The sequence below is a fragment of the Neltuma alba genome, unplaced genomic scaffold, assembly GCF_004799145.2.
Source record: "Neltuma alba isolate B1F8T4 unplaced genomic scaffold, ASM479914v2 tig00006334_pilon, whole genome shotgun sequence".
Lineage (NCBI taxonomy): Eukaryota > Viridiplantae > Streptophyta > Magnoliopsida > Fabales > Fabaceae > Neltuma > Neltuma alba.
Window position 1 is genome coordinate 138,299 of NW_021634432.1, and position 25,656 is coordinate 163,954.

General features: G+C 34.0%; 3 protein-coding genes across 6 annotated transcripts; 2 read left to right on the forward strand and 1 right to left on the reverse strand.

Annotated features, from left to right (window-relative positions):
• LOC114750155 (beta-glucuronosyltransferase GlcAT14C-like) lies at nt 1-25,254 on the forward strand. Of its 4 annotated transcripts, XM_028938702.1 has the most exons (7): nt 1-5; nt 7,859-7,863; nt 21,666-22,215; nt 23,395-23,424; nt 23,609-23,684; nt 23,792-23,907; nt 24,611-25,254. In XM_028938702.1, the coding sequence occupies exons 3-7, from the start codon at nt 21,684-21,686 to the stop codon at nt 25,123-25,125; spliced, it is 1,269 nt and encodes a 422-aa protein (XP_028794535.1). In that variant the 5' UTR covers nt 1-5; nt 7,859-7,863; nt 21,666-21,683; the 3' UTR covers nt 25,126-25,254. The 4 variants fall into 4 exon arrangements, with proteins under 4 accessions (XP_028794535.1, XP_028794534.1, XP_028794537.1 ...); XM_028938701.1 differs by lacking the exons at nt 1-5; nt 7,859-7,863 and having other exon boundaries at nt 21,360-22,215; XM_028938704.1 differs by lacking the exons at nt 1-5; nt 7,859-7,863 and having other exon boundaries at nt 21,360-22,215; nt 24,722-25,254.
• LOC114750151 (B3 domain-containing transcription factor ABI3-like) lies at nt 1,980-4,572 on the reverse strand. The gene is made up of 6 exons (XM_028938697.1): nt 2,920-4,572; nt 2,738-2,830; nt 2,545-2,645; nt 2,415-2,461; nt 2,212-2,288; nt 1,980-2,114 (listed from the first exon to the last, which is right to left on the reverse strand). Exons 1-6 carry the CDS (start codon nt 4,570-4,572, stop codon nt 1,980-1,982), a joined length of 2,106 nt encoding a protein of 701 aa, XP_028794530.1.
• On the forward strand, nt 7,816-15,400 carry LOC114750152 (RING-H2 finger protein ATL33-like). Its single transcript, XM_028938698.1, has 3 exons — nt 7,816-7,914; nt 13,887-13,945; nt 14,100-15,400. Exons 1-3 carry the CDS (start codon nt 7,816-7,818, stop codon nt 14,758-14,760), a joined length of 819 nt encoding a protein of 272 aa, XP_028794531.1. The 3' UTR covers nt 14,761-15,400.
• Nucleotides 25,255-25,656: the final 402 nt, after the last annotated feature.

Below are 25,656 nucleotides of genomic sequence, written 5' to 3' on the forward strand. Positions count from 1 at the left end.
AAGTTGTAAATTTGCAATTACAAATATGATCCAGAATCCACAAATACTCAAACGAAAATTGAGCTAAATTGACACTGAAATTAACAGAAGAGATTGAGTAGCAGAGGATAAATGCCGGATCTGAGCCACCTTACCTGAGCGCCAAAGAAAGAGCCAGGGAACACTGAGCACCGCCGAATGCTTCAGAGCGAACCTGAGCGTCGGAACTGATAGCTGATCTTCTTCCACCGACGCGATTTCTCTCACCGGCACTTCAAACCATTCACTTCTTCACGGGCAGCGACTCGTTCTGTCAAGGAGGAAAGACCGAAGGGGGAAAGGAAGACCGTGCACAGGGAATGAATGGAACCCAAAGCATCTCCAAAGCAGGCGGACCGAGTGGGGAAGAAAGCGAGAGGAAGTTTCGACCAAACTGGAATGGAGCTCTGAAGATATTTTGGACCGACTGGAATGGAAGAAATAATTGAAGCCAGAGGATAATTGAAGCTGGGGCTATTCGGTCATGTGAGGAGGGCCCACCGTCAGCCTTCAACAATTGGAGCTAGAAGCAGACGAAAATGGCTTCTAATGAAACCATGGTTTGGGGGTTCAAAACCATGGTTTCCCCCAAACCATGGTTTTAAATATTCCAGAGGCTGTTTGGCTAGCATTTTCCCCAAACCATGGTTTGGCTCCCCAAACCATGGTTTATGGTGCTTGCCAAATAGGGCCTTAATGATATAGAAGTTTATTGGAATTTTTTTATTAGAATTGTTTTTTTTTTGGGCTAAAAGAAGAGAAAACCAAAGAGTTGACAATGTGAGGGTGTCATGTGCGTGAGGTAAGTAAAATTGATGTGAGTATATTGTAAGTTTGTAACAAAAAACTTTGATATTATGTATTGATAAAAAAATTTTAAAGTTATAAGCTGTTTTTTACCTTTTATAATTGGGTAAAATTCATTGAAGGGTTCGTCTGGCCAAAAAGTTTAAGGTGGCGTCCTTGTTCTTTGTATTACCTAAAAAAGGTTGTCCGTTTGCTGGCCCAAGCTCAGTTTCGGCCTAGTCCAATTCCCGAGGTATGAAAAGTTTTGTAGTTTTTAGTTAGTCTTGTTTCTTGAGGGCATTTTTTTTAGTAGAAATATAAAATTAAATTTTACATTTTAAAAAATGAAACTTTTACTCCCTCCATTTCAAAGTTACAAGGCATATTTTGAAGTACCATGTTCAAAGATATAAGGTATTTTGGTCTTCCAAAGTGTTGTTAATAAAAAAAAATTTGAAAAAAATTCCTTGATTGAGGGTACAAGGATTTCTAATTAAGATACTCAACGTAATTATGAAAAGAATGTGTAATTAACGAACTTATTGAGGGATGCAACATTGTAAATTAATTATTAAAAATATCTTACACTTTTAAACAACAAAAATAAATTGAATAAATGGGGAAAAGAGCTAAACTAAACCAAACTGACAAACGTCCTAGCCAGCTAAACTATTCTTGGTTCTGTCCGAAAAGTTTTTCTTATCCCAATGTAAATAAAATCAAAGTCAAACTTCCCTTATTCGCACTTAACTTAATTGTGTTCGTTGGCTAATTTGATCCTTTTTTCCACAAATATTTTGTTCAGTCTGATATGTTTGAATATCTTTGCGACTGCTGTGTGTATGTGTGTCTATATCAGTTAACACTTGAAAAATGATGGTTGGCCAAAAAAAAAACACTTAAAAAATGATAGCAAATATAGTAGTAATACAAGGTTTAAACAGATAATTATACGTATTCCCAAGTTGGCATATCATAAAGTGCATAAGCCAGCGACTAGAATAATACATAATTGACGATTAATCCCAACTAAGAACATATATATATATATATATATATATGTATATTACAATATTACAATTTGTCGCTGTACAGAACTTCACCTTCCATTTCGCTATAGATTCGAACGACAGATAATAATATATATGTCATGTTCAAGACTTGTTCATCCAACGTTATTGCCTTGTTCTCTCATTCTTGTTTGGTGAAAATGTATCAGATCCATTAGCCTTCTGGCATTTTCCTGAGGCTGCTTTCTTCGTCTCAACTTTGGTGCCAGCTGCTTGCCTTACCTTCACACCCCTTATCATCTGTTTGCCAAAACAAAAACATGAACTGGGCTTAATCTTCAGAGATTAAAGCAAAGGAATTAAACAGAATGTCATTATTAGAATATACGGCTCTTACATATTTGCCACATTTTACATCTGAATATATCACTATGAAGTCTCCTTCTTGAAGTCCATTGGCTCTCACAAAATCTCCTGAGAATCATTATGATCAATCAGATATATATATATATATCTATATGGAGAGAGAGAGAGAAACCCAAAAGAAACAGCAAAAATGAAAACTTTGATGAGAAGCTAATTGATTTAGGAATAACCCACCTGTATTCTCAAGCAGATACATCCTGCTTTTGTTGTTTGGCCAGTATCTGATACGCCAACATTTCAGTTTCTATAATTTTGATTAGAAAGATAAACACCAACCAAACAGAGAAATTGATTTCGGAATTACCTATAGCGCATGTTCCAAACACGACAAGTTCCAATGTCTTCCATTGCTATGGAAATCCCATCTCTTTCCTCCAGTTCTGGCAAATGGGTTTCTGCTTCTCTCTGATGATGCAATCCAAACAAAGTAATTAATTCTTCCGTTACAACCACACAGTCATCAATAATTCAAATTTATCACAGAAAACAAGAATCACCTTTGGCAACACTATCCTCCCCAGATTACCCACGTCGCTTTGCTTTAACACTTTCTGCAGAAGGAACTTCAAGTTCTTCTCTGGTTTCCATCCCTATAACATAATCCCAAATAGTTCAATGTTTCAATTTCAGAACATTACAAAGGTCACGATACCAGACTTATTAGATGAATATAATCTACCTGTCGTTTATCTGATGAGACCCGGTTTTGTTGATTATTATTCTGGTCGGATTGCATGGCCGCCATCCGATCCCCCACATTTCTCCCCGGCGGTGGTGGCTCCGCCTGAGACGTTGGCACAACAGAAGCGGCTCCACCGTTAGACGGCGCCGCCGGCGGCCAATACAACCAGTTGGGTGGATTTGCATGCGGTACAACTGTAGCAGTAGTGTAATAATCACTGGTTGGGCTCTGCTGGTTTTGTTGATGGTCTTGGACATTATTGTGATGCCTGTGATGAGATAAATGCCGTCTCTGCCTCGCCATTCTCTTCTTCCTCGCTTCTTTTGTCGCCAACGGACCCAATCTATCTGGGCCGCCGCCGCCGCCATGAAAATACTGATACGGGTACTGATTGTTCCCATAACCGCCAAATCCCGCCATCGCCGACGGGTGTAGATTATTGTTCCCATATGGTTGGTGGTTAGTATAAACAGTAAACTGCGAATGAGGCCATGAATGTGAAGAATCCGGCGCATGAAATTCATTTGAAGCTCCGTTGGAAAACGGGTCTCCCAGGTTATTGCTATAACCAACTAGAGGTTGCGGAAATGGTGGCGGGGCCGCCGGTAAAGCCGCTGGATCAACCCCGTACGGCGGCTGAGAGATCCATTCCAGGCCAAATGAAGGTTGGTGGTTGAGATTAGAGCTAGGGTTTGTGGTATCCAGAAAATGAGTGGTGAAAAGATTGTCATTCTCATTATTGTTATTAACATGATTTTCCAGGCGTCTTTTCTTCTGAAGATGGCTCGTCTGAACCCATTCCAGAATTAGCTTCAACAATTGCTTCATGCCTTCTTTCCCTCCACCAAGACGCTTCGCTGCACACTCTATTGTCGCCTTCTTCAACCTCACGTTCCTCAAATCAGTCGCAGACACGCTGTCTTTGTTTATCTTTAGCCATTCCAAGAACACCGAGCTCATCTCTTCATCCGTCGCCGTCTCCGCCAATGGCGGTGGCTGTTGCTGCTGCTGCTGTTGATGTTCCTCCTGCAGTATCATTCCACCACTTGCATGTCCCTCTTCCGGCGGATTCGGGTCCCACTGGACAAATTCGTCCAATAGATTCTCTTCATTTTCAAAGATTGATGAAGGATCGAAGAATTCATTTCCCTCCATGAGTTCCATAGTTCCAAATGTGTCCATCATGTCCAGACAATCTCCGCTGTCATTAGTGCCGCCTTGATGATCCGGCGGCTGCTGGATCTCCATAGAAGCAGTGGAGGATAACGCCGGTGGCTGGGTCTGTGGCGGTGGGAGACGAAGCTCTGCATCTGACTTGAGATTCGCCCAGGAAGCCGCCAAATTAGACGACGACGTATTAGAGGAGGAAGAGGCGCACGTGACGGTTTTGACTGTGACTGCTGGGGGTGAAGATGAAGACGAAGAAGACGACATGCATGAGAAATCTGGAAGACAAGGGAAGTCATCATCTGCATAGAACAGAGAAGCGTCGTCCATTACACCAGCAAGAAGATCATCCTCATCACCTTGATGGCCACCATTATTGTTCTGAAGCCAGATCTCTCGCTCTTTAACCGCCGCCATAACTGTTTCTTCTTCTTCTTCAAAGAAATCTCCTACTTGCACTTGCGGTTCCACACCACCATTCATCTCTCATTCAGAATCAAAATCCAAAAACGTTACGACGCAACTCTTCAACTCGGAGTGATTCTTCCCTTGTTATGCTTCAGATGAGTTTTTAGAGAGAGAAATCGGATAATAACGGGGATGAAAGTACTTTCTTCAATTTTCTTCTTTCTCTCTCCTGTTTTTGTTCTCTGTGTACGGATAAGTGCCAGGGAAGGAAAAAGATCTTCGCGTTTGTGTTGGATTAAGGAAGCAAAGGAGATAAGGTGTGGCTTTTGAAATGAAATCTGAAGGAGAGAAGCAACATAAAGCATCTGGTTCTGTCAAATCATAATAATAATACCCACACAATTCACAAAGAGATCTCAGCAAAAACATTATGGATAACATAAAAAAAAGAATATAATATAAATCTTCATAGTCTCTTACCTTCGAACTAAGAAAGTGACTTCTCTCTCTGTCCTCTCAAATCTTAGTAAGATTCTTTCTCAGTATTTTATTGCAGATAGATGGTCATCACTTAAACAAATCTGCGCAGTAGTTAATGGTTCAGGAGAAGGAGATCGATCAGCAAAGTGAAATTTCGTTCGTGGCAAAGAAGATGAAGAAAGGTGGAGATTCTTTCCCAACCCAGGAAATTGAAGCCAATCAATCGAAGACTTGATATAAAAGAGAAGAAGAAGAAGAGAACTTTTTTTTTGTGGAGAGACTCACATGGATAGAGCATGGCCTGAAACTTAAATATACCAGTCTACCACACCCGTGTGTGTGTGTGTGTTTTTTGACGATCCTATGTGTGTGTTCTGGTTTGTTCTGGTTTGTTTCAATATCATTAATTGTAATTTTATTTTCCCCCAATTTCTAACGTGTGTGTTTGTCTTCTTTGCTGGCCTAAAAGATGGAGAGAAAAAGGAGGCCGTTTCTGTATAATTTGAATGGCGAAGTCCTATTGGTAAATGGAGAAGAGTGTTAAAGTGGAATTCACTTATTAATTTTGGCTTTTTTCCACATAAGGTTTAAATGACTTTGGAGTTTCTACGTGAACAATTCAGATCTTCTGTGCTCGAAAATCATATTATTCTAACAACAGAGTTTAGCAGAAGAGTTATTCTCCTCACAATAACATATAGTACTCGGTAATGTTTTGAACAGAATTATTTTTAATAGGAAAATATCTGTCCGCAAGGAAAAAAAAATCATACTACCTCCGGTCCTAATTATAAGCACCAGTTGGCTAATTTAAGGATATTAAGGAAGTAAGTTGAGTTAGTTATTTATCCTAAATAAGTGTTATCTTTCCTAAAATATCTTTACTAATAAGTGTATTGACTAAAACTATAATTGTTAGAATGACTACTTTGGAAAAAATATATATAAATATGAAAGACAAAGTGGATTGGGGTCTTATATTTAAGACCAAAATAAAAATCAAACAGGATCTTATATTAAGGACAGGAGGTAAGTATTATTCTTATCTCAAATTTTCCGATGACTCCCACAAAAGTCTCCAAGTATTTTTGCCTCAAATTTGAACTCTTAATTTGCATATATAAGTATTTTTTGTGGATGATTGAAAAAATTGAATGAAAATATATATATTTGGAATCGATGGGGGGAATATAATATATATATATATATATATATAAAGAAGAAGAAAACCTGATGGCTTGGCTGGTGCGGCGAGTTTCAGAATGTGACTTGGGAGGCAGTGCCAAGAACCATACGTTATCATCTGAATGGAACTACCAAACGGTGCCTCAGACTTTACCACAAAGCAAGAACCTCTCACTTATCAATACTCTTCTCGATTCCTATATTTTTATTTCAAATCAAATAAATTATTGTGCTTCATTTTGACGAACTTTAATTTCAATAGCATACCTTTGAATTTGATCCAATCATACTTGAACTCTCTCATATTTTACTAAAATTATGAGATAGTACTTAATACACACACATATATGAATGAAATTGTGATATATATGCTAGCCAGATGTTCCAAATGTGTTGAGTATATGCGAATTTCACCGTATATTTTTTTATATTTCTAAGAGTAATATTTTTCCCTAAAATCATTATATATATATATATAAAGTCATAAATATATTTAAATCCAAATTTAAAACTCAGTTATTGGACGAGTTGCATTCGAGCATTATCGAGTCCAATGGAAGATAACTTTTTTTTTTTTTGGTTATTAACATGCATTTGCTTAATGCACCCTTTAAGTTTGGTTAAAAAATTAAGGCGCCCTTTAAGAAATAAATAAGCAAAGGAAAACCATATGATAGTATACTTTTTAAATAAAATAACATAAATGGTAAGAAGTTGATAACGAATAATATATTATAAAGCGGAGCAGATAAACATAGGCTGAAAAATATTAGATAAACAAAGGAAATAAAGAGGGAATTGAATAGGATGAACAATCTAAAGCTATATACTTCTCTGTCCCTTATTATAAGATCTAATTTTTTGAATGAGTCTGTCTCTTTTTATAAAATTTTTTTTGAATTTGTCTGAGTATTTAATATATTATTACTTATTTTATTTCTAATTTAATATATTTAATACATTCTTTTTTTTATTTATTTCACTATTACCCTCTCGTATTTACCCATTTATATAAAGGGGTGTATTTTGAAAAAAAAATTTGTTTTGCTTTAAACTAATTTTAACTGTTTTCTTAAATTGTATAATTTAGTTAAAAGGATTGAGAGAGTACATGACAGCTCTGCCGTGTTTGCTATTTCAAGTTTTTACACTCTCCTTATAATATAAATATCTCACTAAATTACAAATATCCCTTAGTTGTCTCCAAATTAAACTACTCTCTCTCCCCCTCCCTCTCTCTCTCTACACACCCACACAGTCATATATTAGCCAAAAGAAAAACGTTGGATACTCATTCGACATTTTTCAAGTGTAATAATTTCTTCATAAATTACACATGTTATCAAATTAACTGAAAAGTTTGCTGCTTGTTTTACATATGACTTGTTATGTCTGTACACATTAACATATCGATAATATTTATTAATATTAATTTTATTAAAGTAATAATTTGTCAAGGCTGGCAAAAAATTTGAAGGAATTATTATAGATGTAAAACTAATACGAAGTTTGAAAACAATTGGATATATTTATTCAGAATAAATGTGGGGATGAAGCGGCGGGGTTCACCGATTGCGGCTACGTGTGCATGCATGACTGACGAAATCCAATAACCGTTCATTTTCGTCGTAGCCTCAAGAAGAGCGCTGTCACATGACGAATCTCACAGACACGTCCTCTTCCGCCACGTGGACAGTGGTTGTGACGCGATTGGGTTTTGTCTTCCGTACGATGCTCTGCACGGTGACCCTGGTGGGTACTACTTAGCCATGGGCTCCCACGTGGGCCATCCGTGCTGGACTTTGTACTTCATCTCAATATCCCAACAAAATTATGACGCCATGTCACTTCTCATTCTTTGGATTCCTTGGATAACGTATTCCTCTTCTTTTCTCATTCAAAAAGTTATAAAGAGAATTATAATGAGGTGATAAAAAAAAATAATTATTATAAAATTTTAATAACAATCTAAATAGTTTGTAATAACAAATTTTAGAATAAAAAATAACAACTTTTAAGACTTGTTTTTAATTTTTTTTTAAGACCTTATTGTAATTCTCCCAAAGTTAATATGCTATCATCTTATATATATATATATATATATCATTTTTTTTTAAAAAACTCGATTATTATCTAGAATAATACATTTCATCATAGCTTAATTACAGTGTTTATTTAATTAGTTAGAATTTTGTCGATGGATCATGCCAAACACTTCTCTTAGTAATTTTTTAAATATCAGGTTGAAACTCTTTATAAAAAGTATAATTGGGGTGTGAGTTTATAGCAACAAACATTAACATTACTATTTATAAAAAAATTATCTTAATTTTTCTAATATTTATTGGCACAAGTTTAAGCCACCTTTTTAACATATGGGGTGTGTGATTTTTCATTCTTTAAAGTCTTCAAACTAGCTAGAGGAACAAATTGATAAAATAATATAATAAAATGAAGTTAGCCAGACATATATATAGAGTATTAAATTTATGGGAAAAAGGTGCTTTCCGAAAGCCATCATAAAAAATGTTACACATATTGGATTCCATACAAAGTTGGGTATCACAGTTTAGTTTAAAATATTTATGCCCCGCATTAAGAACTAAAGCGTAAATCCCCCTCAATTATGTTTGGAATATACACGACTATTATAATTCAAATTCCTAAGGAAGTTCTGAATACTTGTACATCAATTTATATCTCTTTTTTTAATAATTTTAAACGTTTCCTTTTGCATTTAAATAACTTAAAACAGAAAATTGTGTGCTATTTTAAATGTTATATACATTAGATTAATAATAATACAATTAGTAAATTAACTAAAATAATAAGGTGATTTTATAAAGGATTAAATGAAGGAAAAGAAGTATTATACTCCTCTAGTCCTAAATATAAGATTCTCATACTAGTATAATGGTTTTATATTTAGAACCGGAGGAGTAGTAATAATAATAAAAGTTATTCAACCCTGATTGGAGGGAAAGGAGTACAATAGAAGATGCATTGTTTAATTAAAATTAGTGAATAATAATAATAATAATAATAATAATAATAATAATAATAATAATAATAATAATTAAAGATAAGTCAGGGGGTGAGGCTGGGGAGGATTTTTCTTGCAACAGCACCAATAATCGGATGGGCCAGAGTTGTCAAAGCCCAAACAACAGCCGCCGTTGGTAAAGCCCATATTCTTGCATTGCTCACTGCAATCGTCCCTACACGGACCTTGGCACTCTATGTCCGGTTGCCTCTTCTTCACTTTGCTGCTACGCCCTTCCACTCCCCCTGTAATTACAAATTAATCATTTCATCTTTTACTATTATCATCAGTGTTACTCTATCTGGATCTTAATATAAGAGTTAGTTAGGAGTTGGTTTTAGTTCTAAATATAATATTTCAGTCAGCTTTTTGCCTTGTATTTATTATTTTTTCTTAAATTTATTTTTTTATTTAACTCTTGCATATGATCATCAGGGTATTTACTTTCACTATTTACAAGTTAATTATCTCATCTTTTATTATGCATATGATCATCAATGTTACTTTTCTAATTTTAATATAAGAGCTAGTTAGGGAGTTAATTTTAGTTCTAAATATAAAATTTCAATCAGCCTTGTGCCTCATGTTTGTTATTTTTTATCAAATTAATTTATCGAAATATATACTCTAATATTACATCAGGGTATTTTGGGGAGAAAAGACCACGTTTATTATAATTATCTATTTTATTTTATTTTTTTTGAATCTGCTCAAATTAAATAAGTAGCTATTTCATATTAAAAATAAGAAGGAACGAGAACATCCTATTGAATTAGCTAGTTTGACTGAAAACTCATCCTAAGAAATTTTTTGTTTTTCATACTATATATGTCAACGTCTTAACGTTTAATTACTGTTGATCCTAACTAATTTAATCACAATTGAATTGATAATAAGTCGTTAGATATGTCATAAGTGCGTGTGTATGGAGGAAATTTGTACCTGAAATCAAAAGTAAACTGATGAACAGAATGCCACAGAAGCCTCGTCTCATGGTGGCGCGGGTCATTTTGTAAGCTACCCTGCTTGGTGACGGTAGACTACTGGGTCCCCATACACACATATAAATATATATATATATATATATATATATATGCATATGCATGTATTACCTCTGATCTTTAATATAAAATCCTGTTTAACTTTTATTTTAATCCTAAATATAAGGTCCAAATCTATTTTGTCTTTTCCAAAATAGCGCTCTATTAATAAGAGTTCTAATCAATACACTTGATTAGTAAGGATATTTTAGGAAAGACAATACTTATTAATGACAAATAACTAATTCAACTTACTTCTTTAATCTCCTCAAATTAGTCAATTGGCTCTTATAATTAGGACCGGAGTTAGTATATGCACAATGTGAAATCCAAAGCATTAATTCCGTCTTAATATAATTGCTTAATTAATTGCTGAGATTCATGTATATATGATCCAATTATTACTTTTTTAGAGTTTATATAAAGCATGATATTAATGAGGAGTTATATTATTCATCGGTTGTAAAGTTAAAGTGTGATTCTTCAAGCTAAGTATATTTACTTTTTCAAATAGTATAAACCCACCATAAATGTGGAGTTATTTAAACAAAGTCAACTAACATTATATACTACTTCCAACTTTTAATATAAAAGTTAATTTGATTTTTAGTAGTTGCATATGTTAAAAGTTTTATCAGATAGTAATTTTGGTTAATACATCTGATTGGTAAGAATATTTTAAGAATTACGAATAACTAACTTAACTAACTTTCTTAATCTACTCAAATTAATCAATTTATTGAAAGAAAATCTCTACATATCCCCACCGTAGAAATTATGGAGAATGATACGTATTCTACAAGTAAATGTATACCTTTTCACCTCTTTCCACCCCATTCCATTTTACTCCCACGACCTACAACATGCTGGTTATTTTTCTATATCTCTTATTCGTCCTAGTTTTTCCTACATCAAATTAGTTTAGAAACAATCACTTTGATCCGTGAAAAATACACACATATATTAGTTCGGAAGCATGCTTGCTTATTAATTACTAACTCCACTTCTTATATGAGAGCTAAAATGCTAGATAATTAATTTATAGACTTTAAAGAAATTAATTAAATTAATCATTTGTAACAAATATATTTTGGTTTTTCATAAATGACCTCTTTAAAGTATGTGCAGCATAACTCCTCTTGATGAAAATTTCCTTGATATGTTTGCAATTGATAAAAATACTTTAGAGTATAAAATTATAAATTTAGGAGACAAAAATAAAGTCTTGTACTTAACCAAAATAAATACCTTATTTAGCTTTTATATTTAGGATAAGATAACGAAATACTCCTTTAGTTATACTATTATAAACTATTCTTAACTCCCTACACATGCCCATCCAATTAGCTAATGTCCTTAAGGGCTTGTTTGGTATGAAGGAAATATTACAAGAAGAAAAAATTTTAATGAGCTTGATTTCGAAAATTGAAGAAGTGGGATCTTAAGATTTTAATTAAAAAAATGTGAGATAAAAGAGCAATAAAAATTAATTAAAGGCTTTTCACCCCACTTTTTTAATTTTCTAAATTGAGCTCATTAGAATTTTCTCTTCCCCTTCCTTCCATTTCCTTCATACGGACCCAAAACATTTCAGTCTTTTTAAGTATACCTTTTATTAAATACTGCTTTTAGTGCTTAATGTGATATAAGATTTAAATAACTAATTTTATAATATTAAAAAATTAATTAAATTAGTTATTTATTACAAATGTGTTAAATTACCTTTTTTTTAATCATGTATACAGGAATTACCTCTTATTAATAACTCCTTAACATGTACCATCAGTAGGAATATTTTCAAATAAATTTTGTATTGAGATTTTATATTTAGAATCAAATCTAATTTTTTAATTGTTTTTTAGATTAAAGACCGGAGGCAGTACAATTAATTCTTTTAATAAAAATATGTACCGAAACATCGGATCTGAGTTCAATATACACACGGGTTTTTTGAGGAAATTAAAAAATCACGTGTTTATAATTCTAAACTGTGATTTAAGTGACACGTTACGTTAGATCATCTACTATATATAGAGATAAGTAATTATATATCTTCCACTACTCTATTTATTTATGAGAAATTAATGGTGCCCGATTTCTTTTTTAATTATTGACCGCCTTTTTTTAACTAGTGGTGTTAGTGGACTTCCCAGATCATCGCATGCCTTTATTTATTACAGATTCATTGAAACTAAAATGATAGTTTAGAGATAAATTGACATGACAATCACATATGTGCAAATATGCAGACAAAGTTGAATACTATGTGGTAGTTTTGAAACCAAAATTTAATGAAGTCAATTTCAACTATATATGTGAATTGTTTACACATGCAATAATGTTTTGTACATTATTGCACCACACTTACCACTTGTTATGATATTATAAGAGAAGTAGAAGGATACGACAGGGGAAAAAAAAAATCAAATGACATGTGAATTTTTGTCTTGTTGAGACTTTGCCCCTTTTTATTTTCATATGAATTCAATCATTTATATTTATATATTTGTGTATTTGAAAAATGACGTAAGAAAGTATGACCGTGTATTGATTCCTTTGAATGTTCTCTCATCTCTTTTATTTATCCTAAGCTTTTGCAAATTATAATAATGTACTTCAGTGAGAAAATATATATATATATCCTTATAATAAAAATGGGGGAACATATTTTCCTGGGGGGAAGTATATTGATGATCATTTTAGAAACTAAATGTGGGTCATATGCTTAGACATTCAAGTCTTGTATAGACATAGTGCTACCTCCTGTCCTTAATATAAGATGTCGTTTGACTTTTTGTTTGGTTCTAACTATAAGACTCAAATCCATTTTCTCTCTCATATTTATACATTTTTTTCCAAGATAGTTCTTCTAATAACGATAGTTCTAGCCAATATACTTAATTAGCAAGGATATTTTAGGAATGACAACACTTATTTATTACAAATAACTAACTTAACATACTTCCTTAATCTCCTCAAATAAGTCAACTGGGTCTTATAATTAGGATCGGAGGTAGTATTAATTAATTAAGTTAATTATTGATATAAATGTAGATTAATTATTCCAAAATACATGTATTTTTAGTCATTTATTATTAGAAACTAACTTGCAGATGTGGTGTATGTGACCAAAAGAGATAGTTTGAACTAGAAAAAAAAAACCAGAAAAAATAAAGTAAATTAAGATGTTACTCCTCCGATCATTAATATAAGATCTATTTAACTGATTTGATTAGATTAAGGAAGTTAGGTAAGTTAGTTAATTATAAAAAAAGTGACATATTTTTCCTAAAACACCATAATCATCTTTTTTAATATTATCTCTTTCTTTTTTACTTGATTATGGTTGAGGCAAATCCATAGAAGTAATTTAGAAAAAATTGATAAATATAAGAAATATGTTTTATAGTTAAGATCAAAATTAACTCAACAATTAGGTCCTATATTAAGAATTAAAGAAATATATTTTATACTTGAAAAAACTACCCAACACACCCTGAGGAGTGATTCACTAATTTGTTACTATATATTTATATCAAACATATGTGTGTATGTGTAAATGTGAATATCTATATGTGGTAAAAAAAAAAAAAGTGAATATCTATATCTATATTCTATGCTGTAAAACTCTGGAATTCCAGAATCCCCACTCAATTATTGCTTTAAAGAATTCTCAAGAGGCCTCCATCCCAACCCCTTGGTAGTCCTTTAACTTTTCAACCGAAAAATTATGATTTTTTAAGTGTAAAACAAAAATAAAAATAAATAAAATAAAGCACTCCAAACCAAATAAAAGAAAAATAAAGGCGTGAAAATGAAAGGCATACAAAAAAAGGCACATGTGAGATAAGCAGTGTTGGCCATCATGGAAAACGCACCACCCCCTCTCATCACACCCCCTCCTCCTCTCCCACCACACAACCACCACCGCCATCATCATTCTTTCCCTTCCCTCCTCCGCCACGCGCCTTCAGCCAAATCACCGTCATCAACGCGCTGCCTCCTCCTCCGCCGCAGCCACCCTTCCCGGACTCCTCCAGCTCTGTCGATTTGTCCCCTCTTGAATTCCTTCTCGCCCTTATCGCCGTCGTCACCATCCCCGCCTTAATCTACACCTTCATCTTCGCCGTCAAGTGTCCATCTCGCCATCGCCGGCATCCGGACGAAACTTCTGGAGGACCACCCTCCGTAGTCTCTGAACCTGTTTCACATGATGCAGGAGATGCTGCTGCGGTGGTCTCCGACGTCAAGTACCAGAAGGACGCCCATGTGAAGGAGATCGGCAGCGAGTGCCCCGTTTGCCTGTCGGTGTTCGTCGAAGGCGAGGAGGTCCGGCAGCTCAGTGTGTGTAAGCATTCGTTCCACGCTTCTTGCATCGACATGTGGCTCAGTAACCACTCCAATTGCCCGATTTGCCGTGCCACCGTCACCGTTAAGCGGCCAAACACGGCGGCTCCGCCGAGAAATAACGGCGATCTACAACAAGGTCTGCCTGATGCCTCTTCTTTGGTTTGAGTCATTTCTTCGTCTACCTTCCTCTCCAATTCAACCAAATCTTCAGATTGTTCATCACTTCTTTTAAATTTTTCTCGTCAAAATTGTGGGGTTTGAGCTTCGAATCTTTATACTGGCTAGTGAGGAAGTTAAATTTTCCTAAGAAAATTGAAGTTCAAACTTCAAACCAAGGAGAGTTAGGATTTGGGAATGGTTATCACGAGAATTTTGACTGAGCTTGAGCGCTTCAATTGTTACACCAGATGTGTATCTGTTAACTAGCCGGAAATCGAAGGATTTTCCCAGAAAAGTTAAACTCAGTTTGGAGTTCAAACTGAATCATCAAGTCTGCCGGGGAAATTCTTAGCCTTCCGATTTATCAGCCGTTAATTGTTGTTCTTAAGATTTTGGGGTTTGAGTGGTTTAATTTCCCAGTCCGAGAGAAAGTGAAGGGATTTTCCTGAAAATTGGAGTTCAATATCAAGCCATGGAAAGTTAGAAATTGATATTTCTGTGTTATCCATACATATTAAGCTCTCCAAAACTTTTAAAACTCAAAATTGCTAGTTAATTTGTACGTAGTGTTATACCATATAAGTCTCACTCTTTTTAATAAACAAGATTGTAGAATGTGATTAATTATTGGAAGCTGATTTTCACATTTTTAGATAGTTACTTGTAAGTTGGGTAGAAATTTAAATATATCGTGTTCATAAGTTTAACTATTGGTTGTGCTATCCGCTTTGTATAAAAAATGAAATAGAAATTGTAAATTAGTGCTCTTAAATTTTAATTAACATTGGGCTATTTATAATACTCTCTTTAAACTAATATCTCATCCGATTCTTAATTTAAAAACTAGTTTAGTATTCATCTTAAATATAATATTTTAATCCATTCTCTCATATTTATTTTTTCCTTTTAAAATAGTCAATGTAGTAGTTACATATATTAAATGTTTCATCAAATAGTAGTTCTAGTTAATAGACATGATTAACAATGGTAATTTAGAAAAGATAACACATATTTATTATAAATAACTAATTTAATTAACTTTCATAATTTACTTAAATCAGTCAACTAGCTGTTATATTAAGGATCGGAAATAGTATTAAAATTCCTCAATCACCAATCGTCTTAAGAATTGGCACTAGGTTCATTTTCCCCCCAAATATAATAGGTTCATTTTTCTTGTTAGTTCTGAACTTAGATGGAAATACGCAAGTCATTAATTAACAAAATACGAATTTAATGATGCAATTTTATTGGTTAAGTTAGCCGGAAAATGGAAGGGAATGCATAGATAGTACGGGGGTGATTAATTAAAAAGGGTTTTTTAATTTTTAAAATTGATGATAATATTTGAAATTGACTCACAATGGAAAGGAAGTAATAATATTACTAAAGATGGAATAGAATTATTGTTCGCTAAAAAAATGTGAGAATTACTTTTTGAATATATAGTTTTATGTTGTTGTTATTAGATGTAGAGAGCAGCGGAATTTGTTAAATTAGGAGGGGAAAACAAAAGGGAAATGGAGAATGAGTGGGTGAAAATGAGGTGAATAATGGAAGATTAGTTTCAAAGTTTGACAGCTTACCAAACACTAATAAACAGTGGTAAGAAAATGAAGGGAAATGGTTGGGAAAACAACATGCGGACGCGGATGGGGAAATTTGCTGAAATTGAAAGCCCTTTTTGTTTCTTTGTTTTTTTGACACGTGTTGTCAGGCCCACCAAAATAAATCATAATTTTACGTCATTTTTAATTATTTTTTAATATTCCTTTTTATTATCCGCAGCAATATGATTCAGCGTTTAGAAAATCACACACACACACATGTGACCAAGTGTTTGTTTGTGTGTGTATAACGTACTGTTCACTGCGCTCCTCCGGAACATTTCTGTATTTTTTTTTTAAAAAAAGAATACTTATTGTATTGATGACTTATAAATATATATCTTCGATAAAAAAATTTATTTTTTACGAAAGATAATAAAATGTATAAAGGAAAAAAAACTTTGCCCTTAGAATGTTTTAAAAGATTCAAGTTCAACTTGTTATATTTTCATGTGTTTCATACATATACATGTATTCTGTAAAGCCATATTTTAAATATTTACCCCCAAAAAAATCAATTAGTTGATTTTTAAGTTTATTTCTTGAACTTTACCTCATCTGAAGTTATTAATTCTTGTTTTTGTATTATTATTTTGGTTGAAGAATATTGTACTCCTCCAATCTTTAATATAAGATCTATTTAACTAATTTGATTAGATTAAGGAAGTTAAATAAGTTAGTTAATCATAAGAAAAGTAATATATTTTTCTTAAAATACCATAATCATCTTTCTTAATACATTCTTTCCCTCTTCTACTTTATTATGATTGAGGAAGTATTTATATGGGTAATTTAGAAAAAATTAATAAATAGGAGAAATGAGTCTTATATTTAAGATTAAAATCAACTCAAGAATTAGGTCTTATATTAAGAACAGGAGGAATATTATTGATTTTTGGGAAAAATTGTATTATTAGATTGGGAAAATAACAATAAAATACCACTTGAATTCCAAAAAGACAAATAAGGCACCTGAATAAGCAAAATGACAAATAGGGCACTGGGTACCAATCTGGAATTCATATTTTCGGCCAAAAGACCAAAATGCCCTGATGAAATGCAGGAAGACCAACGCTGAAAGTGAGAGAAAGGAGAGAGGAAGACTGACGCAGTGAGAGAAAGGAGAGAGGAAGACCGACGCTGATGAAATGCGGGAAGAAGGAAAGAAGAATGTTGGAAATGCTATTATCTTACTCCTTTGCATCACCATTCTGTAGAGATTATTGATTTTGGTTGTGGGAAAGAGGATTTGTAGCGAGAGAGGGAGTGAACCGAAGCAGAAATCAGAAAACAACGGCAAGCAATTACGTAACGTAACTGCTGTCATATGCCTACTGGTTTTTGGTAAATCTCATTACGTGAATGGTAAATTTCACTATACATGTAGTTAATTATGAATTTTACAAAATACATATTGTGATTTACAACTTTTGTAGTGAAAGTGACTACTTTGTTTATAGGTTTTGCAACATATTTTCAGGAGATAAACAACTTGTTTGTAAAAACTAATAAAATTTCACGCTAAATTTGACAAAACGTATAGTGGGATTTACAACTTCCGTAGTAAAAATGACCACTTATTCAATGGGTTTTGTAATTTGTTTTCAGGGGATGGGCAGCTTGTTTCTAAAAACTCATAAAATTTCCTACTAAATTTGACAAAACACATAGTGAGATTTACAACTTTCGTAGTGAAAATGATCACTTCTTCAATGGGTTTTGTAACATGTTTTCAAGGGATTGGCAACTTGTTTCTAAAAACCAATAAAATTTCATGCTGAATTTTACAAAACATAGAGTGATATTTATAACTTTTGTAGTGAAAATTACCACTTCTTAAATGAGTTTTGCAACCTCTTTTCAAGGGATTGACAACTTGTTTTTAAAAACCAATAAAATTCCATGCTGAATTTTACAAAACATAGAGTGATATTTACAACTTTTGTAGTGAAAATTATCACTTCTTAAATGAGTTTTGCAACCTCTTTTCAAGGGATTGGCAACTTGTTTCTAAAAACCAATAAAATTCCATGCTGAATTTTACAAAACATAGAGTGATATTTACAACTTTTGTAGTGAAAATTACCACTTCTTAAATGGCTTTTGCAACCAGTTAATTCAACGTGACTATAAAAGTTGTCACTTTTATTAGTTTTTACAAACAAGTTGTTTATCTCCTGAAAACAGGTTGCAAAACCCATAAACAAAGTAGTCACTTTCACTACAAAAGTTGTAAATCACAATATGTATTTTGTAAAATTCATAATTAATTACATGTATAGTGAAATTTACCATTCACATAATGGGATTTACCAAAAACCAGCTGGCATATGACAGCAGTTACGTTAAGTAATTGTTTGCCATTGTTTTCTGATTTCCGCTTCGGTTCACTCCCTCTCTCACTACAAATCCTCTTTCCTACAACCAAAATCAACAATCTCTACAGAATGATGATGCGAAGGAGTAAGATAATAGCATTTCCAACATTCTTCTTTCCTTCTTCCCGCATTTCATCAGCGTCGGTCTTCCTCTCTCCTTTCTCTCACTTTCAGCGTCGGTCTTCCCGCATTTCACCAGGGCATTTTGGTCTTTTGGCCGAAAATATGAATTTTAGATTGGTACTCAGTATCCTGTTTGTCATTTTGTTTATTCAGGTGTTTTATTTGTCTTTTTAGAATTTAAGTGGTATTTTATTGTCATTTTCTCTATTAGATTATGGGGTTTTATTATTTTGGGGGAAATGGATTCATTCCCCGATTTCCGCGGGATCGAGCGCATGTGCCCCAGCTCAGATCACGACCAACGCGGCCTGCTTGTGGGTCCCACCCTGCTCCTGACCCCACTCCCATCTCCCAAGTTCTCACCAACTCCAATCACGTCGCACAATTACTCACACACAAACAGGGATATGTGTGCCGGTGCGCGCTCCTTATTTTTTGTCACTTTTTAAAAAAATAATATTAAAATATTTAATTTCTTTGTATTTATTTAAAAAAATAACAGAAAAATAATACTTAAATTTGGAAATTCTTCAATAGTCACTTAAATAATAATGAAAATTTATTTTTAATCAATAAGTTACCAATAGTTCTGACCACTGATTATTTTTAAATTTACAACTTCCTTTTTTTATGAGAAAATTTTGAGTAGGGGGTTGGGCTCACTCACGATCTAAAGGCAGAGAAACTAACCCTTGACTCCAACCTTACCCAACATCGTAGCTTAAACTAGAACAGGAAGAGCTCCATGTGTGGGATCACCATATGTTATGAGATGAATCTTGGCTTCGAATATGCCTTCCTTAGGTTCTCGACTAACTCCAGGATTGAACCCCCTTCATGTTGTGAGAGAGTCCAACCCCTTCGCTAGCTAAACCCAAGAATGAGGGGTAAATTTACAACTTTCTTAATGTATAGAAATATTTTTATTTATGCCTGATAATAAATCTAAACTGTTTTTATGATGTTCAAGCAAAAAACACTTTTTAATAATACTCCTCCGGTCCTTAATATAAGACCCATTTAACTAATTTGATTAGATTAAGGAAGTTAGGTAAGTTAGTTAATTATAAGAAAAGTGACACATTTTTCCTAAAACACCATAATCATCTTTCTTAATACTCCTTCTCCCTCTTGTACTTGAATATGGTTGAGGGAGTATCCATAAGGGTAATTTAGAGAAAATTGATAAATATGAAAAATGGGTCTTATATTTAGGACCAAAACTAACTCAAGAATTGGGTCCTATATTAAGGACCAGAGGAGTATATAAGACATCTTTTTAGTAAGAAAGAATAACTCCTTCGCTCCCTCTCGCCATATATGTCGATTTGAGTAAATTTGTTCCATTGATTAAAAAAATAATACGCTCCTATGTGTAAGAAAAATAGAGATTGGCATGCAGAAAAAGATTTGGTGGACATCAACCTAAGAGAGATTAATGAGAATGACACCAATTCAAGTATTTCTATTCTATCTACAAATACGGTTTTAATTACTAGGCTTGTTCTATAACTTATTTAGTTTATGACATTCAATATGTGATCTTTAGATTTTATAATACTACCATTTTTTTTAAATTTTTCACATAAAAGCCTTCAGAATTTTTTAAAAGCGTAAATAATTATATGAAATGAGTTTTATTTTAAATTATGTGATTAAGGGCATATTTGGGTATTAAAAAAATACTTTTTAAAAGTACTTCTTTAGAAATCAAGATAAGTTCTTCTATATATTTACTTCATATATCTATAAAATCACTTTTAAAACTATAATTTTGATTTCGTCTAAACACCATAGGAATGTTAAGTATAACTTAGAACACTGAATGCCATTCTGACTTAAAGGCTTTGGCTATATATTCACCTCCCACCTTGATGACCAAGAATAGATTCACTCATTTGTGAAAAAACATCATTTGGTTTTATTTTTTTTTTTTAAGAGTAAGTGCCAATCTGTCCCATAGGGCATTCATAGTCCCTTTGAAAGCTAGGAATGATTATGACCATAACAACTCAATAAAGTCCTCAATTAAACTTCCTGTCGCCGCAAGCTAACTCTAAAAAGTCTGTAATATATGATACCTTCCCACATTTTGTATTTCTCTATTTCCCTCTCTCATCAAATTAAATTTTATATTGTATTCTCTTTAAATTTTAATCATATTAGACTTTTTATACAAATCATTTCTTATAATTATGCAGGTAACTAAATACTACCTCCAGTTGTAAATATAAGAACTGGTTGACTAATTTAAATAGATTAAGAAAATAAGTTAAGTTAATTATTTATAATAAATATGTGTTGTTTTTCTTAAAATATTCTTACTAATTAAATATATTAGTTAAAATTACTATTATTAGAAAGACTATATTAGAAAAAAATACATAAATATGAGAGATAAAATGGATTAAGGTCTTATATTTAGAAACAAAATAAAAATAAAATGAGATCTTATATTAAAAATCAGAGATAATACAATAAAAATAATAAGTACAGGCTGGCCAAAAGAAAAAAATACAAAGGATAAAAACAATTAATGAACATGAAGAGAATAAGAAATTAGCTGAACTCTTGTCATAAGCGGACCTTTGCGGCTTGTTCTTGTACTGTTCTTCAAACGAGGGGCTTCGTCACACTAGAAAGGTAAAAACGCATTTCCAAATTTTACAGAAAACTGAAAACTCAATTGGCCATATAAAATTTTTCAGATTTCACAGAAAACTTCAACTCTTCAAGGCATGCCGTTCCGTCGGTCGAACCACAGTTCAGGACCTGAAATAACCACCAAACTTGCAAGCTCGAGCTCATTTCCTGTTTACTCATGAAACGGATTCACCATATCCCCTATCATCGACATCGGAAATGGCTCCTGCCCACCATTACGATCTCCACTCTCTTCATCCTCTTCCTCCTCATCCTTCGAATCAAATCTTCAAGACCAGCTTCTTCTTACAGTCAACCCAGTTTCACCCATTTTGACCCAGATTCGGATTCAGGACTTCCCCGATTGCCCCGATTTGCGTATTTGATTGCAGGCACGAAAGGAGATGCTTCGCGTCTCAAGAGGGTTCTTCAAGCGTCGTATCACCCCAGGAACTATTACTTGCTGCATCTTGATCTAGAAGCTGCGGATTCTGAGAGGTTTGAGCTTGCCAAGTTTGTGAAATCGGACTCTGTATTGAGGGCTTTTGGGAATGTGATGGTGGTTGGTAAGGCTGACTTGGTAACTTACAAGGGTCCAACAATGATTGCCTGTACGCTTCACGGGATCGCCCTGTTGCTGAAGTGGACAAATAATTGGGATTGGTTTATTAATCTAAGCGCGTCTGATTATCCTCTCATGTCACAAGATGGTGAGTTTTTGTAGACTCAAAACTTGATTGCTTTTGCTCGATTTGCAGCTATTAGAAATGCAACAGTGATGCATAACTAATTGGTCCATGTCACTTAGGTAAGCATAAAGATATAATTTAGTTGCGACGCACACTCGCTCACTAGCCTAACTTTTTAGAATGAGTCTCTTCATCGGACAATTCTAAAGTCACATCAATTGTCATCCAGGCATTCTGCTACGTTTCCGATTGCCTCCTGCGGCGTAGCCCCGCGTAGGTGCTGATGTCGGTGTATATGTGGGAAAACCCCTTGCTTTTACTGATGTTATTATTTTTTTTTTTTTGGTGAAAACAATCCATTAATTTAGGAGAAACATTTGTATATTTTCTAACGAAATTAGTAGTCTTTGGAGTCAGAAAGAATTACATATAATACCAAGCAATCCCCTTTTTCTTGAAGCGTGGAATTTGTACATAATTGCGACAGAAGGAACCTGCGATTTTTTTCAAGCCGTTTCTGTCTTCAGAGACAGGAAAAAAGAATGAGATCTAAAGCTTTCAACTTAAGATGAGATTCTGAATCTTTCAACCTATGTACTCTGAAAGTATGGATCTTCCAAACCATTTCTGTCTTCAGAGCCAAAAAATACAGATATGAATGAGCCCTAAAGCTGAACCTGAAATAAATTCTGGCCTTGAACTACATGCATTTTAATTCTTATTAGAATCCTTTATATGTTGCTTAGAATGAATTTCAAATTGTAATGCTTCAAATAGTTATGAAACAATTCTTTGTTTTAGTTGGTGGCGCTTGTCGATCATGTAGAAGAAATCTAAGGTTGATGATATTTGGTATTGAAGAAAAGAAATGTTTTCTTTTGGTACTTTTCCTCCATTCCTTGCACGTCAAAATTTAATTCAACTTTAGTTCTTTGTCATGAGTTATGTGGGCATGTGGCTCGAATTGTAGTCCTCACTGTTGATCATAGTTTGAGCTACAGTTTGCAGCTTGCTTAGCATATTGCATTTTCTTTTTTCAAAGATTGTTTAAAAATATGGAAGACATCACCATCCTGGATTTTCGCTGTCTATAGCATGCAGAACAGAGAGAGCCACATGCGAGGAGTGTTTTGTGAAGCACAGTTTCAGTAAACCGGGGAGAAAAATACTCTGATATGTTTATTTTGGGTCTATTTGCAGACTGGATCTTGAGTTTAGCCAAACTACACAGTATGTTTCATTGGCTTCCTTTAGTGAAAGTTTGTTTTCTTTGCCTGTGGATGTGGACCAAAATCTGAACCGTTAATTCCCCGTCCATTACTTTTATGTGGCTTTTGGAAATAATTTGAATATGCGATATCATAAATGTGATTTGTTTGATTTGCTAACTTTCCTGTGGAACTTCTCGCTTCAGATCTCTTGCATATCTTTTCATTCATTCCGAGGGATCTTAACTTCATAGAGCACACGAGTAATATGGGTTGGAAAGAGTGAGAATCCAACTTATCCTTTAATCTTGTCTCGGTTTGTTAGTGAACTTGATGTCGTACAATCTTCACATGATTACTAAAATGTGTATTTGTAACCTTGATTACAGATATCAAAGAGCTAGGCCTATCATTGTAGATCCAGGCTTGTATCATTCGAAGAAGTCTGGTGTTTATTGGGCCAAAGAAAAAAGATCTGTCCCAGCTTCTTTCAAGTTATTCACAGGTGATGATTCAAGTTTTCGATGGATTCAATTATCCCCTACTTTCTCCTAGCTTATCCCATTTTCTCTTTTTAGTTTCTCCCGTACTTTTACTTCTGCTATTTGATGGAGATCCAGCTCTGTTCGACTTGGCATCTATAGCACTTTATAATCTACTAAGATTAATACTGTGACTCTGTTTAACCGTAGCTTTTCAACAATATGGTTGGTGGGATTGATGGTCTAATTAGACTTCGCACAACATCTTGACAAAAAGTATTCCGTATTTGGGCCCTCTTCAATAAGCAATAAACCAATCTAAAGCCATTACACCGTCAAGAATTAAACGCAAGTGAAATTCTTCATTAACCAGATTCTAATACAAGATAACAAGACAGTGATGGTAATACCCCCACACTCATGGGGATACACTTCCAACCTCAAGGGTTTGTTGAACCTCAAGGGCTCAAAGGACTTATTCAACAAACCCTTGAGGCGCTAAACAAAGACGATGACAAACCTCAAGCCACACAAGGGGTTGCATGGTGAGGGACTAACACTACAGTACAAAAATATCAGAATCAGTGTAAAATATGAAAATTATAATGAGTTGTACTATTCTTAAGGCATAAATATCACGGCTCTTCATGACCCAAATCCAGTTTCCTGATAAAAGTTGCTTCACACGCTTCTTGTTCTCGTTGAAAGTGTTCCTGTTTTCTTCAGGTTCTGCATGGGTAGCCCTAACAAAACAGTTTCTGGAGTTTTGTGTTTGGGGTTGGGATAATCTTCCTCGGACTCTGCTGATGTACTACACAAATTTTCTTTCATCCCCAGAGGGCTACTTCCACACTGTCATCTGCAACCACAAGGACTACCAGAACACAACAGTGAACCATGATTTGCATTATATACGGTGGGACAATCCTCCCAAGCAGCATCCTCTGTTGTTGAAGTTGGAGCATTTTGGTGATATGGTGGAAAGTGGTGCTCCGTTTGCTCGAAAGTTTAAGAAAGATGACCCAGTTCTTGATAAGATTGACAAGGAGCTACTGAGAAGATCAGGTGGCCGCTTCACTCCAGGAGGCTGGTGCATGGGAAATCATTTTTTGATCAGAGATCCTTGTGCGGTTTATGGAAATCCAAATTTAGTTAAACCAACTTCCAGTTCTAAAAGGCTGGAAAAATTGATGATGAAACTGCTAGATTCTGAAAATTTTAGGTCGAGACAGTGTAAATAGTTTGGTAGGTTAGTTCATTTTTCTGCCCACGATATTGCTTTTTCTTGCATTGCAGATTATCACAGGTGGTCTTTTAGCGTGTTTTTTGAATCTGTTCAAATTTAACAAGATGAACAGCTGTTATAAAAAGCTTTCCATATACATTAAGAAAAAGGAAAAAGATAGAAAATGAAATGGTTTTTTTTGTTCCTGAAAGATATTTTCGCACTTTTTTTTTTTTTGTGGAGTTTCAACATCTTACTTCAATCATTCAAAGAGTATCTACATGCAAGAGAGGCTGAGAGGGGTGCCTTCGGGAACACGAATACAGGTGGTGCATGCCTGTCATCAGCTCGTGCTGTAAGGTGTTGGGTTAAATCCCACAATGAGCACAACCCTCGTGTTTAGTTGTCAACGTTGAGTTTGGAACCTGAGCAGACTGCTGGTGTTTAAGTTGATTAGGCTGGTGTAAATGTTGTAGTTTTACCCTTTTCTTGTTAATTAATCTGTGCTCATCTTCCCCCGATGCGTCAAGGGAAATTGGGTTCAAAC